The sequence below is a fragment of the Amaranthus tricolor genome, chromosome 8, assembly GCF_026212465.1.
Source record: "Amaranthus tricolor cultivar Red isolate AtriRed21 chromosome 8, ASM2621246v1, whole genome shotgun sequence".
NCBI lineage: Eukaryota > Viridiplantae > Streptophyta > Magnoliopsida > Caryophyllales > Amaranthaceae > Amaranthus > Amaranthus tricolor.
In genome coordinates this window covers 30,999,134-31,011,635 of record NC_080054.1, presented here as the reverse complement: position 1 = coordinate 31,011,635, position 12,502 = coordinate 30,999,134, and the positions used below count along the sequence as shown (strand labels likewise).

At 31.6% G+C, this 12,502-nt stretch overlaps 1 protein-coding gene across 2 annotated transcripts; it reads right to left on the bottom strand.

Annotated features, from left to right (window-relative positions):
* Window positions 1–4,153: 4,153 nt before the first annotated feature.
* Window positions 4,154–11,648, bottom strand: LOC130820720 (uncharacterized). 2 transcript variants are annotated; one of them, XM_057686209.1, is made up of 7 exons: window positions 11,378–11,648; window positions 9,573–9,700; window positions 9,315–9,352; window positions 8,442–9,187; window positions 7,676–7,756; window positions 5,686–5,748; window positions 4,154–4,578 (listed from the first exon to the last, which is right to left on the bottom strand). In XM_057686209.1, the coding sequence occupies exons 1-7, from the start codon at window positions 11,429–11,431 to the stop codon at window positions 4,522–4,524; spliced, it is 1,167 nt and encodes a 388-aa protein (XP_057542192.1). In that variant the 5' UTR covers window positions 11,432–11,648; the 3' UTR covers window positions 4,154–4,521. The 2 variants fall into 2 exon arrangements, with proteins under 2 accessions (XP_057542192.1, XP_057542193.1); XM_057686210.1 differs by having other exon boundaries at window positions 5,702–5,748.
* Window positions 11,649–12,502: the final 854 nt, after the last annotated feature.

The window sequence follows — 12,502 nt, the reverse complement described above, 5'->3', positions numbered from 1 at the left end:
GTTAAATTTTTAATTGTGTGCGTTTTGTTTCTTTTAATGATGTTGTAGTGGTTAGAAACCTTACAGTGGAATAAATATTCTCTGTCAATCAAACTATCCAATTAATTCCATTGGTAATGTATATAGAACTCAGTCTGTAAATACCAAAATAATAGTTAATTATGGCAATTATATTTTAGCTACATGAATTCATCTAAAAACAAAGTGTAGGAAAAACCTTATCAAGCTTATCCCTTAGTTCCTTTGCGCTAGCTCCAATTTCCTTCTTTGCTTGGGGATCCCAAAGAATGGGTATTGCTTCATCACCTTGACCGTCTTTGACCTTGATGTGTGTCTTGTACCTTGTATAATATCAATATACAAAATATGTTTTAAAATAACATCAATTAAAAAAAATTACGTTTTTAAATTAAGAAAGTTGTAAATTTACCTTGCTAAAGCTGCGCTAACATTTAAATTACACTTGGGTCATTTCAATACGTCATTCTCAGTTGTTATTAGCGCGCAACACTTAGAGTATGAACGGTACCACCACTCATTCTCAGTTTTGGACATAAATGTTTCCTAAAAAGTTAAGAATATTTGCACAATTTTAGTATAGTAGTCTTAAAAGTGACAATATATATAGGAATATTTTGCCATGAGTTCATCTTAGCAAAACGTAGAACCAATGCAATATCATTTGCATATTCTCATGCCTTGGGTTTTTGATGTGATCATATATTTGTTGTGCATACTCCCAGTTTATTTCCTCTATTATAATAAAATTTTGTAAATAAACAAAATTAGTATTGTTAATTAAAATTGTTTAAAATAATTATAGCTATTAATATCTTACTCTGCATCGATTAAGTCAACATTTATAGTTTTCTTTTCTGCATTTTCGTTGTAATTGTTGAACTGAATACTTAAATCTGCCTTCAAAATTAATTTAGTAATATATATAATTTAATAAAAAAATTAAGACTACCATATTGCCTTCAAAATAAAATTTAAAATTGAAGATTGAACCTTCAATAGTTAAATCTACAATCTGCTTAATAATAGAAGTTCTATAAATAATTATCTTGCAAGGATGTTTAGTTGCTCTGTATTGTCCCACACTTTCAATAACATTGAACTTCGTGAAAAAGTAACATTTTTCTAATTCTTAAGATTTTAAATGGGTGGAGAATGTAGTCTTTTCTATGGAAGCGATAATTAATGTGCCTTGTAATTCAAAAATTAAATAACTTATTATAAATATTACTAATATATATAATTTAATAAAAAATTAATAAATTGATCAATAGTGTATACTTTCTCATCAGTTAGTATTAAGTTTATTGTGTGTGTTTCCCCTCGTTCTTGTACTCCCACATGTGCGTAACCTTTGCCTTAATTTTCCATGTGCCACGATTCCTTTTGATTTCTTCTAAATAATTCAATTCCATTATTTCAAAACCCTTTCAGAAATTCAAAAATTAAGAATAAACACTCAAAAAGAAAAAGCAAGGGATATGTGGTAAGAGTTATTTGTACTTATGATTGAAAACTATTAGCCTATTTATAATACAATTTAAAGTTTATTTATGGTATATATTAGAATCAAATTTTTTTTATTTTTAAATTAGATTAAATAGGGTAGTAATTGCTTTCAATAATATTTTGGAATTTGGATGGTTATCATGCAGTTTATAATTAGTGGCATCATTTTACTAAAATATTTTGATTTTAGAATATTATCCATGCAACTATTCATCATACAATTTATAATTAGTGGTATCAATTTACCAAAATATTTAGATTTTATAAATATTATGCATGCAGCTGAATTATTAGTGGAGCTTTTCATGACATAAAGCTATTCTGGAGGTTTTGATACAAATACATCATTTAGTTTATAGTTAAATATGTACTAAAATATTTTGATTTTATAAATATTTGTTATGGTTTCGTGCAAATTTGTATCAGTTGTAAAGTATGTTATCAATCATTCGGTGCAAAAATATTAGCAAATTGGTAATCAATAAAAGATTTTGTCCAAATTTGTTTCAGTCATTAAATCATAGTAATGTATCAATTTGTGGAAAGTTGTATCAGACAATTAATAGTAATTATTATTAATTAAAGATTTTTTTGATTATTTTAGGTTAGTTTTAAAATTATAGAAATTGCCTAATAAAAAATAATTAATATTTAATTCCTACAAAAAAGTATTTGGCTAGTTAAAAAAAGACAAATGGCATCATTTTATGTGCCTCCTTATTAAATTGCCATCTGTTATAATACTGCAAATTTAATAGTTTGTATGATACAAAGCTTTTAATTAAGCTTTATTTTGCTCTTTAATAGTTAATAGTGAAACAAAAGGAAAAAGTAAAGTTGGTCGGTATTGCCTATTTTATCAATTGAAATTAAACAATTATTCGGTGAAGAGATTATTTGAGATATGAATTTTATCAAACTTTCGTAAGAGTATATATCAAGTTTGAAATCATTGGTCGTTACCTATAAATAATTATTAGATTATACGGGGTAAAAGTTTTTAAGTGTATTTTCTATATTTGAATGTTTTATTTTCAAATACTCGTAAATTAATCAAATGGCAACAACCTCTTATTTATAGTAAAATATTTCATATCAAATATAAAAAGAGTTTACATTACATCAATTTTTTTAACTCAAAAGGGCCATGCGTAGACAAACACAAAAGTCATAAAACAAAATATATATACCAACTCCTAATCAAATTTGGTGAACAATATATCTACAAATGTTTTTTTAAAAAAAATAACCATACAAAACTAAAACAAGAATAATAAATACATACAATATTATAGACTTTAAGTATATATGACATCATTTTGATCGAAATACTTATTACGGATAGTGACGTGTTCATTTGGAAAAAATAACTATTAGCAGCAAGTAATCAACAATAATGTAATAGTATTGTATTTTATACTAGCGTAGAAGTATATATAATGAGCGGATATGATGATAAATCAACGTTAAAAATTAAAAACAGTGATTGGGTCAAGATTATCAGGCAAATGCGGCAGTCTTCGGTAGAAAAAGAGAAAGAAATAGTACAGCAACAATTTTTTTTAAGAACTGAGATAGTAAGCAGTACACTGTTGACTGTCTAATTTATTTATTCAATTTAGTTTTTTATTTCATTAAAATTGTAATATGTGAAAGTTTTTAGAAATAAATATTACAATATTAATAGAATAAAAAAAGTATTTTCCAAATTGGCATTAGATACTCCTTGCTCCTTTTCTCTTTAACTAATGAAATTAAAAACTTTTCACACCTTAAAAAAAAAAAACTTGCATAGAGTACTTCTATTTGTGGGCCAATAGAAAAATGATCCCTTTACCTAACTTAAGAACAACTCCATTTTTGAGATTTTGGGAATCAAAAGTCAAACTTAATATAATTATTAACAAAAATATATCAAATTAAAACATGTTTTCTCTATAATAAAATATGTTTTTTTAATTTTTAAGTTGAGATCCAGGTTAAGAATAACTCTTAGACTCTCATCCGACCAGCCTACCTCAAATATTTAAAATAATAATTATTAAAAATGATTATCAATTGTATAAAATTACTCAACTATCACAAATTAAAAATTGTGCTCCTTTATAAAAAGTCGTCGACACAAAGATGAAACCCTTTCTCAAACACTCGCTCTACGAGGATGCTTTATACACCAAATTGTCTTTTTAATTCAAGCAATATCGAATTTTGAATTTTTAGTGTCTAATACGATAGTTGGACGTATACAGAATCATTTCATCTAATGATTAATGCATACATAAAAGGTCAATATAGCTCTAACATTTTCTGGTCAATGAAACAAAATAAAGACTTGCAACCAACTAATTAACACAACAGGATAAGTACATGCACATTAGACAGAAGAAGTACAATCATTTAACCTAATAACACTTCTCTTTTTTGACCTTTTTATTTCTTTAAAGTTTAACCTAACAAATTTAACAAAAACCTTTCGAATTGATTAGACTTTTAACCTAACAAATAACAGAGGTTGAATGTATAAAATTTTACCCTTATTAGTGATAACAAAGAATGTGTTTTAAAATTAACCTTCTGACAAAAAACAGAAAGTCATGTGCAACTTCACATAAATAAGTACACATGATTTAATAAGTCATTTTTATATATTCCATTATAATTTGAAACCAAAGAACTATAAATCTTATGCCATATGAAATGAGGGACAAAACATTCCTGTAACTAAGCTGAGAGTTGAAAATCCTTTCCTTTTCCTAGTTTAATTGCTAATACATTGAAAAAATTTTGAAAACCATAATATATACATCAACCACTCAACTTCCCATGTATTTATTTAAGAGTATAATTAGGGCTAGCTTGACAACAGTATAAGGGCATCTTATCTGAAACATTGACTTACAGTATTCACCAGAGAAACTTGACGAACAGTTGAATATAAGCCAAAAAAAGATCTGCAACCGTCTTCCTTTAACCCTGGCCCTACAACGCACACACTCAAGAAACCCGTCTAGGACGAGGCATTAGAGATTGGATAATCTTCTTTCTCGGGCCCTGCACGAGAGTAGTTGACATCCATCAATCACAAAAGAACCCGAAACCATAATAGCAAATGATAGCCTTTATCAGTTTTTGCTAAAAGAGATGTTAAGCATACAATGAAATGATTTAGTTAATTTGTTTATTTATGGGACGGGATACTAGATCTATCCCTTCCCTTTCCCAACCCTTCATTTCCTTTCCTTTTCCCTTACCTGAAATGAACATTCTGTAATCCAAAAACCATATAAAAGAGAATCCCATAGTCTTTAGTAACAATTATAAAAATAGATTTTTCATCCAACATCTGCAATTCGTTCTGCAAGAGAGATAATGATCTATAGCGAAATACGTCAATGCCTTAGGTAAGCATCATTTTAAGATAACTAATGCATAATAACTGTTGGACAAAATTGAGTGCCAAAACTTAAAACAATTTTATGAAAATTTAGTGTAATTTTGATGAGAAAATCTCTTACAAGTTTATGGCCATGCTTGTTGTACTTCAATTATCTCATTTTCTTCACGAAATTCATTCCAAAACATTACCATTTGAAGGGGTGGTGGTTTAGGTGGTGATGAAAAATTATGAATTTTCTTTTATGAACTTTTCATTACCATAGGAATGAAATGGTACATTCCGTCAAAATTTACACTACAAATCATCCCTATTACCACCATTTAGTACCAACAATCAAACCGACTATAAATATAAAACTGAAGCACAAGCAAACCAACTCTAAACTCAAAAGTTCAAAAGTTTATGAACTATGTTCCGAGGGTAGAACTACACTTGTGCCAAATACTACTACAATACAGATTTATACAATACACCCTAGAGTGAAAAGAAAATGGAAGTAAAGATTCTAACTACAGCAAACAGTTAAGTATTACTGGTGCATATACAATACACACATTTGACATTTAGAATCTGAGACAAAGTTCAACGATTTATAACTTGTTAACAAGTACTATGATGGAGTTTGAGTCTCACAGGGTTGCAAAAGATATTATGAGACAACTCACATTGACGTGATGGCAGCAAGAAAAAATCTTTTATAATGTCATGATAAGAGAAAAGAGAAGAAAATACAGAAACCAGAGGGGAACTTTTAAACATACCATAGGTATGCCCAACCTTTTCAAGTCACTATCACCCATTCTCTTCAACGCATGCATGTCTATCTGTTCATGGCAAAATTATGATACACAATAAGCTCAATAAGTCCTATTAAACAGAAAGAAAAAGGTAAATAACTTATAATATCAAGACCAGTCGATATTGTCATGTCAAAGTCAAGCAAATAGCATACTATAATCCTACCTTACTCAAACTGTCAGAAACATAAAACATGGATGTGCAGAGCTATATGCAATATTGTATGTGCTTTTGATCTCATCCGATAAAAATTGACAAAAAAAGCCAAAGTTGTATACAGAAGAAAGTGTTTGCATATTAGAGCATTGGTCCTGACTCTTGAATATTGACTGCTTGAATTAAAATGAAGAATTCAATCAAGAATGATGTCAAGCGCTAATGTTACAAGGCTATTGAAGTCCAAAATTCAAGGACATGGGCCACAAATCTTTTTCTCACATGACATAAAATAGTTCAGAAATCACATCATTCTCTAGATAACGCTGAATGCTACTAGGCTTACCCCCACTTCATTATATTCTCTCGACAATGTTAAAAAGATTAACTTCAAATAAAGTTATCAATTAGAAGAAGAAAGGTTTTATTAATCATCAAACAAAGCACATTTGGTCTCAATTCCTAAAAAAATACATTAAACACATACGGAACTCACAAGCCAGATATAGTGGCAGAATTAAGATTTTAAGCACCAATGAATACTAGAGTACAGATGCATTGAGGGAATAAAAAAAAGATTTTGTATCCTTAGTGATATTGAGGAAAATTTTTCTAGAATTAACCATGCAATAATATTCCTTTTTTTTTCCTATCCTAAGCGCATGATAATAGGTATTGCATGATAACTGCATCAATTTCACAAAATAACAAAACATCCAAATTCTTAATATAACCTGCAATATTCTAGTTCTATACATTCTTAAATGAAAATGCATTACTACAAATGATTCAACGTGTTCTGTTTTCAGTCAAGTAAGTTAAAAGTAATCTTTAAAAGTCAAAACAGTACTTCCTCTGTCCTCTAAGTTTGCCTCAATTGGTTTCTCCATGGAAGAGCTCTTTTACACATTGGGGCCAACTTCGGTAAAAAGAAATCATTGCACGAAATTTTATAGCTATTCTGGTATCAAAACAAATTCAAGAGCGACATTGCGAGCAATATTTGGGGCCTTGGGCTGCTGATCCAGCATGGAAACAGCATATCAAATGACTATATGTAGTTCTCTAAGACTCTTACTGGTTACTGCAACAAATGGGCTAGGCATAAGTTGTACAGTCCTAGCTCCAAAGCATAGTTTCTAGAGTTGGTTAACAATACTTGACAGATAGAAATTAGACAGAGGCCACACTAAACAATGAAATCTACTGTCCACTAAAAGCAAAGGATCTCGTCACCACTTCACATTTTTGGCTTGTGAGTACAGCAAGGTATGCTGAAATAATTTAGTAGTGGTTCAAGCATCATTGGCTCCCTGCAAGGCTCACATTTTGGTGAGTATAAAAAAGGAGCTGGATTCTGAATATGAACTATGGTTTAGGAAGAAAGTGATGTATTGTGATGTGATGGCACTTAATTTCCACTCTGGTTTTTGAATCCAATAAACAATGATTGGAATTACAAGATCCCAAAAAAAATAAAAATAGATTCAATCATAATGCTATTTTAGATGGATCCAAAGTAGATAAAGTAAATTGGGGGTCCGTCTCTAACTTTAGAGTGATATAGTTTTTTTTAGTCTTGGCTCTGGGAGCCGCTTCAAAGACATTATCCCCTCTTGTGTTTTGTTGTCCTACAACCAATAATGGCAATTCATTTTAAAAGGGAAAAAAGATATCACTCTTCCATCTCCTTGTTTGATAAATATTGATAATAGTTACAAATCTCTCATTTCCTTAAGATTTTAGCAACACAAACACACAACAGTCATACATGACTTGCGTAAAGAGAATACTCACCCCCTCAGCCTTAAAAGTGATGGCATAACCTTCCAGCCCCAGAGCCCGCAACCAACTTTCCACTGTAGGATATCCATCACCCTGCAATGGTTATGATAGGCAATAACCAAAATTAGGAAACAAAACATGTTTGAAAAAGACACAACCAACTCAGGAGAGCACTCAATTATGTTAATTATGTAAAGCTGTATGTGCAACAACAGAACGGAACAAACAATCAGCCAATTATAAGAAATATTTAATCATATCAAGATAACAGAAGATTGCAGCTGAATCTCAGCCTTAGCAAAAATAGACATTTGCTACTCAGGTTCTCTGTATGCACATATCTACTATAAATGTTTTGGGACTCAAAATATAACCCAACACAATATTATTTAACCAACTTGATAACTTCTCCAATAACAACAAATGAAGTCCATGGTCATTGCAATTATTTAAAAATGCACAATTTTATTTGAACTAGGTTGTTTGTTTCAACTTTAAAAACGTGAGTCCCTTAAGTGACGTCCAATTAGATCCAAAATGTAGCAAAAAAAAAACAAACAAACAAATAAGCACCATTGTGAACAATCATACTCAACTGTCACAGCTCATAAAAATTTGGAGTACTTGCAATACATGGCAAATTTTCAGAAATTTTAATTACATAACCAAACAGTCAATAAAAAAGCCTACTTTGCCTAACTATCAGAAGGGCAGTAGATAAAGAAGCCCTATAAGCATGTCATTTTGAAGGGGAATCACCACAGAATGTAACTCATACCATGGATGGGATCTTGCGCACGATCCCATTTGATTGTGAATAATGTGAAGGAAGCGGTACAGCATACTTTACGGGAGCAGGAGGTAGAGAACATTTGGTCAGAAAAGGTGAAGAACTAATAGGTCTTGTTGGACTACTTCTCATGCATGAAGGTGGCTTCTCATCATTGTATTCCCTGATTGCCCTTCTCTGCAAATCTTCCCTTCTTTCAAGAGAGATTGCCCTTCTCTGCAAATCTTCCCTTCTTCTTTCATAAGAGATTGCCCTTCTCTGCAAATCTTCCCTTCTTCTTTCAGGAGAGATTGCCCTTCTCTGCAAATTTTCCCTTCTTCTTTCAGAAGAGATTGCCCAGCTAGCAGAAGAGTGATGAAGCCTGTCCGGAGATCTTCGTCTCAAATTATCCAAGGTCCAGGAAGAATAAGTTCGACTTCGACCAGAGCTGTCCATCAAAGACAAGTCACTTGGGTTTCCCGAGAAAGGATATCTCCCTATTATACTAATATCGCTAGATTCGAGCACAGGGTGCCTTGTTATTCCAGCATCCCTAGTTTGGACCAAAGGATGCCATGAACTGACAATAGATTCAGGAAGACGCATCGCTTTTCCATCAAAAGAAGACCCAGAATTCCTACTCAAGAGCTTATCTCGGAGATCAATGGTGTCGTGTGAATCATTGTTCTGAGATTGCCTAGTCATGCTTTTTTGCATCAATTTAAAACGAAGATCGCCTGCATGAAGATGCATATCTTTTGTATTTCAAAGGCAATGGTCAGTAACAGGAAAATAAGCTCTGAAATACCAAAAAAATAAATAAAAAAATAAAAAATAAAAAATAATTAGAAGGAAACAGCAATGCACATAAAAGCAAATTACCATTTTTGCTGCCTTTGATAAAACCATCCCCACGTTGCCTGGGAATGAAAAACAAATATTATTAAACCTTGTTCAATTAAACAACAATCCCTTTTTGTAATACCTACAATCTACAAACCCCAAAAGGTTTAAACATCACATATTATAATCAATGCAAGTTTGCTAAACCATAAATAGAAGAATAAAAATCATACTAGTAGATGGAGCCAAAATAAGGATGCAATAACTTATCAAATGGGCATAGGCAAGAGAACGCACCGCTTACTGTAAAAATGATTTCTATCATCAAAATTACCACCCAATCTATCTTTGACAGAACGTTTGTTTCCTTCCGTAAGACCATCACGGAAACCCTCTTCTGATAATCCACCTGCCCTCTTCACAACCTACAATCAAAGTTCATTCACTCATCCCCCATTAACCAAAAAACACAGCATACATATAGATTCAACAAAATACCAAAGTAACAAATGGTATAACACAATATCAAAGAGAAATCTATTTCTCAAAAACTACCATCTCATAGGAAACTTTCAAACTATGTAGCACATCTAATTCACTTGTAACATCTTCAGAACAGGATAATTCACTTAATAGCGCACTATACCATTCCATTGTAATTGTCAGGTTTGCAAAATTCCGTCCACAATCCAGTATAACCTAGCTTCCAATTGTTCAATCATCACAACTAGTTATTTTTTTGATTGTCTATCCTCAAAGGAGACAAAGATGTATATTCCTTAAATAATATAAAAATCATAAAGGATTATAAAAAAATGGTTCATTAAATCATTTATGTTAATTCCCTCCGTCCTAAAGTAGATGTTGGTGTTAGAATAAAGGTGACTTGGGTGCACCAATTATGATGCACATTGATGTGTGCATAAAGATGTAGATTAAGATGGGTGTTTAAGTGTGACTTAAAGTGGTGCTGAATGTGCATTCAAGATTTGACTTAAACATGTGAATTATGGAGCATGATGAATGACATTAATGAGAAAGATCAAGAGTCTTCTGGTTCTGTCAAAGGTGCTCGAACAAGGCATTCAAAGAATACACTTTGCCTTGAACGAGCTTGGAGATCAGAAGAACAGAATGTTCAGCAATGAAGTGCTCAAACGAGTGTGTGGATTGATCGAACGAGCACTCAAAAGGCAGCAGATCAGAAGGTGCAGCAACAGGCTTCTCGAATGAGCAAATCCTAGGCTCAAACGAGCATCTGGTTCATAACACTACATAGGATTCTAAATTCGTCTGTTCATGTTCTTGAAGGCTGATTAATATGTTATTAACTCTAGCTTTTAGTATGCATTCTCATTAATGTAATTACCCCTATACATAGGGAGCATGCTCATTTGTAATCATCAAGCACGACCCTTAAGCCGAAACCACAAACCTTAAGCTCTTATTCTCAATTGTAATACTTCTTTTTAAGAGTTCTTGGAACTCAATTGTCTAGTATAAACAAAGATACTACACACCTCCGAGGACGTAGCCTGCATTGGGTGAACCTCGTAAATACTTATGTTCATTGCTTGCATTGTTTATTTCCTTCAAAATTCATTAATTTCTTTGAGTGTATAATTTCTTCGTCAAAGTACTTCATACCTTCGATGTTGATGACATTAGAGTTTGAGTATTGAACTTATTCATTTCTCATATTAGATCAACTTCACAGAAACAATACAATGACAAAATTATTATTTCACCAATTTGTTAATTGCTACAAATTTTTTCTAGGCCTTCGACATTTCTACTTACTAGCAGTTAAATCTTTAAATCTAACCAAATATAATCCATTTAATGCATTTACACAATACATTTAAAGTCAATTATCTTTATATTATTGCAACTATCTAGCTTTGTTTCCTTATATAAAAATAGAACAAAACACTATGTAAGTTGTAACCCTATGATGTCAAAAATTTCTTTATTATTCTTCAAGAATGCTTACTGCATAGCACAATCAAGCTAAATTAACGTAAAATATACGATAAATCAATGATTACAATAAAAGGGGGCAGAACAAAAGCCCTAATTTTGAGAGTGAAGAAAGTCCGTACCTGACCACTACGCCCAACATTAACAGTCAAATCCGGTCGCAAATTACCTGACATCAGTAATACCTCGATAAAGTCGATTGGAATTTATGGTATCGAATATTTAGATTCGATTCGCGAAAAAAAAAAAATCTTGCGAATGTGTAAAAGAACGAAAGTTCTTGAATAAGGAAAAGATAGAAGCTGAAAAATGGTAGCAAATTTGAAGTGAAAAAAAAGCTTGAATCGTCTTCAATGGAGTTTGATTTTTCAATTTAGGGTTTTATATTTTTCCTTTTACGAACTCTTTTTTTTTTATACCCAGCTTGAATCATTTTGCACAGGAACGGCAATTCAGTCCGAATCCGACCCTATCGATCCAAGAAAAATATTTCGATTCGAGTCCGAGGAAAAAGTTATCCGACTCCAATTCCGACTTTACGATCCGAATCTGAGTTAGAGACGGACCGGAGTTGGACCTTATTAAAAATCCGAAACTCCGACCCTAAAGAAAATCCGACTTTGAATTTGACTTTTAACCTAATATTTTGTTTCCTTTAAAACTCTAGACGTGACTAATTCAAGTTCTCTCTCATACTAATTGTAATTTTCGATTTTAAAAAACTACTTGGTATTCTTATTTAGATCAATCAATCAAAATACGACAAATCAGATCAAGAGAAATAAAATACACCAAATCAAAATGCGAGAAAATTTTGTTAAATTGTAGTATTAGGAATACTTCTCATGTTAAACTTGAATTCAAAGTACATATTTTTTTTAATTGTATTTGAAAAATATATTTTGTTAACTTCGTATGCTTTAAATCATTAGTACAATATCACAACGATAAAGTTTGATAATAATCCGACTCCGTTGGAGGTCCGAGAGTCCGAGTCGGGGCAAACTTAGAGTATACATAATCCGACTCCGAGTGCAGGTGGACTGAAAAAAAAATTCGACTAAATTCCGAAGCAAAGTCGAAATATATATGATCCGAGCCGAGTCCGACCCATTGTCATCCTTAATTTTGCATTTTACTACTAGGGGCAAAAGTATGTTGCTAGATTTTTGACATTGCAATTTGTTGTGTTTTGTCAGATTTTTTGACACTGCAATCTGCTGTGTTTCAATATCAAATATAGCATA

Bases quoted from the DNA above. Each gene is read 5' to 3' on its own strand.
- LOC130820720 (XM_057686209.1), bottom strand. From the start codon at position 11,431: ATGTCAGGTAATTTGCGACCGGATTTGACTGTTAATGTTGGGCGTAGT. The intron at 9,188-9,314 runs GTAATTTGCTTT...GAAATACAAAAG, and splicing joins TATCAAAGGCAGCAAAAATG to ATATGCATCTTCATGCAGGC. The intron at 5,749-7,675 runs GTGAGTATTCTC...TGCCATGAACAG, and splicing joins TCACTTTTAAGGCTGAGGGG to ATAGACATGCATGCGTTGAA.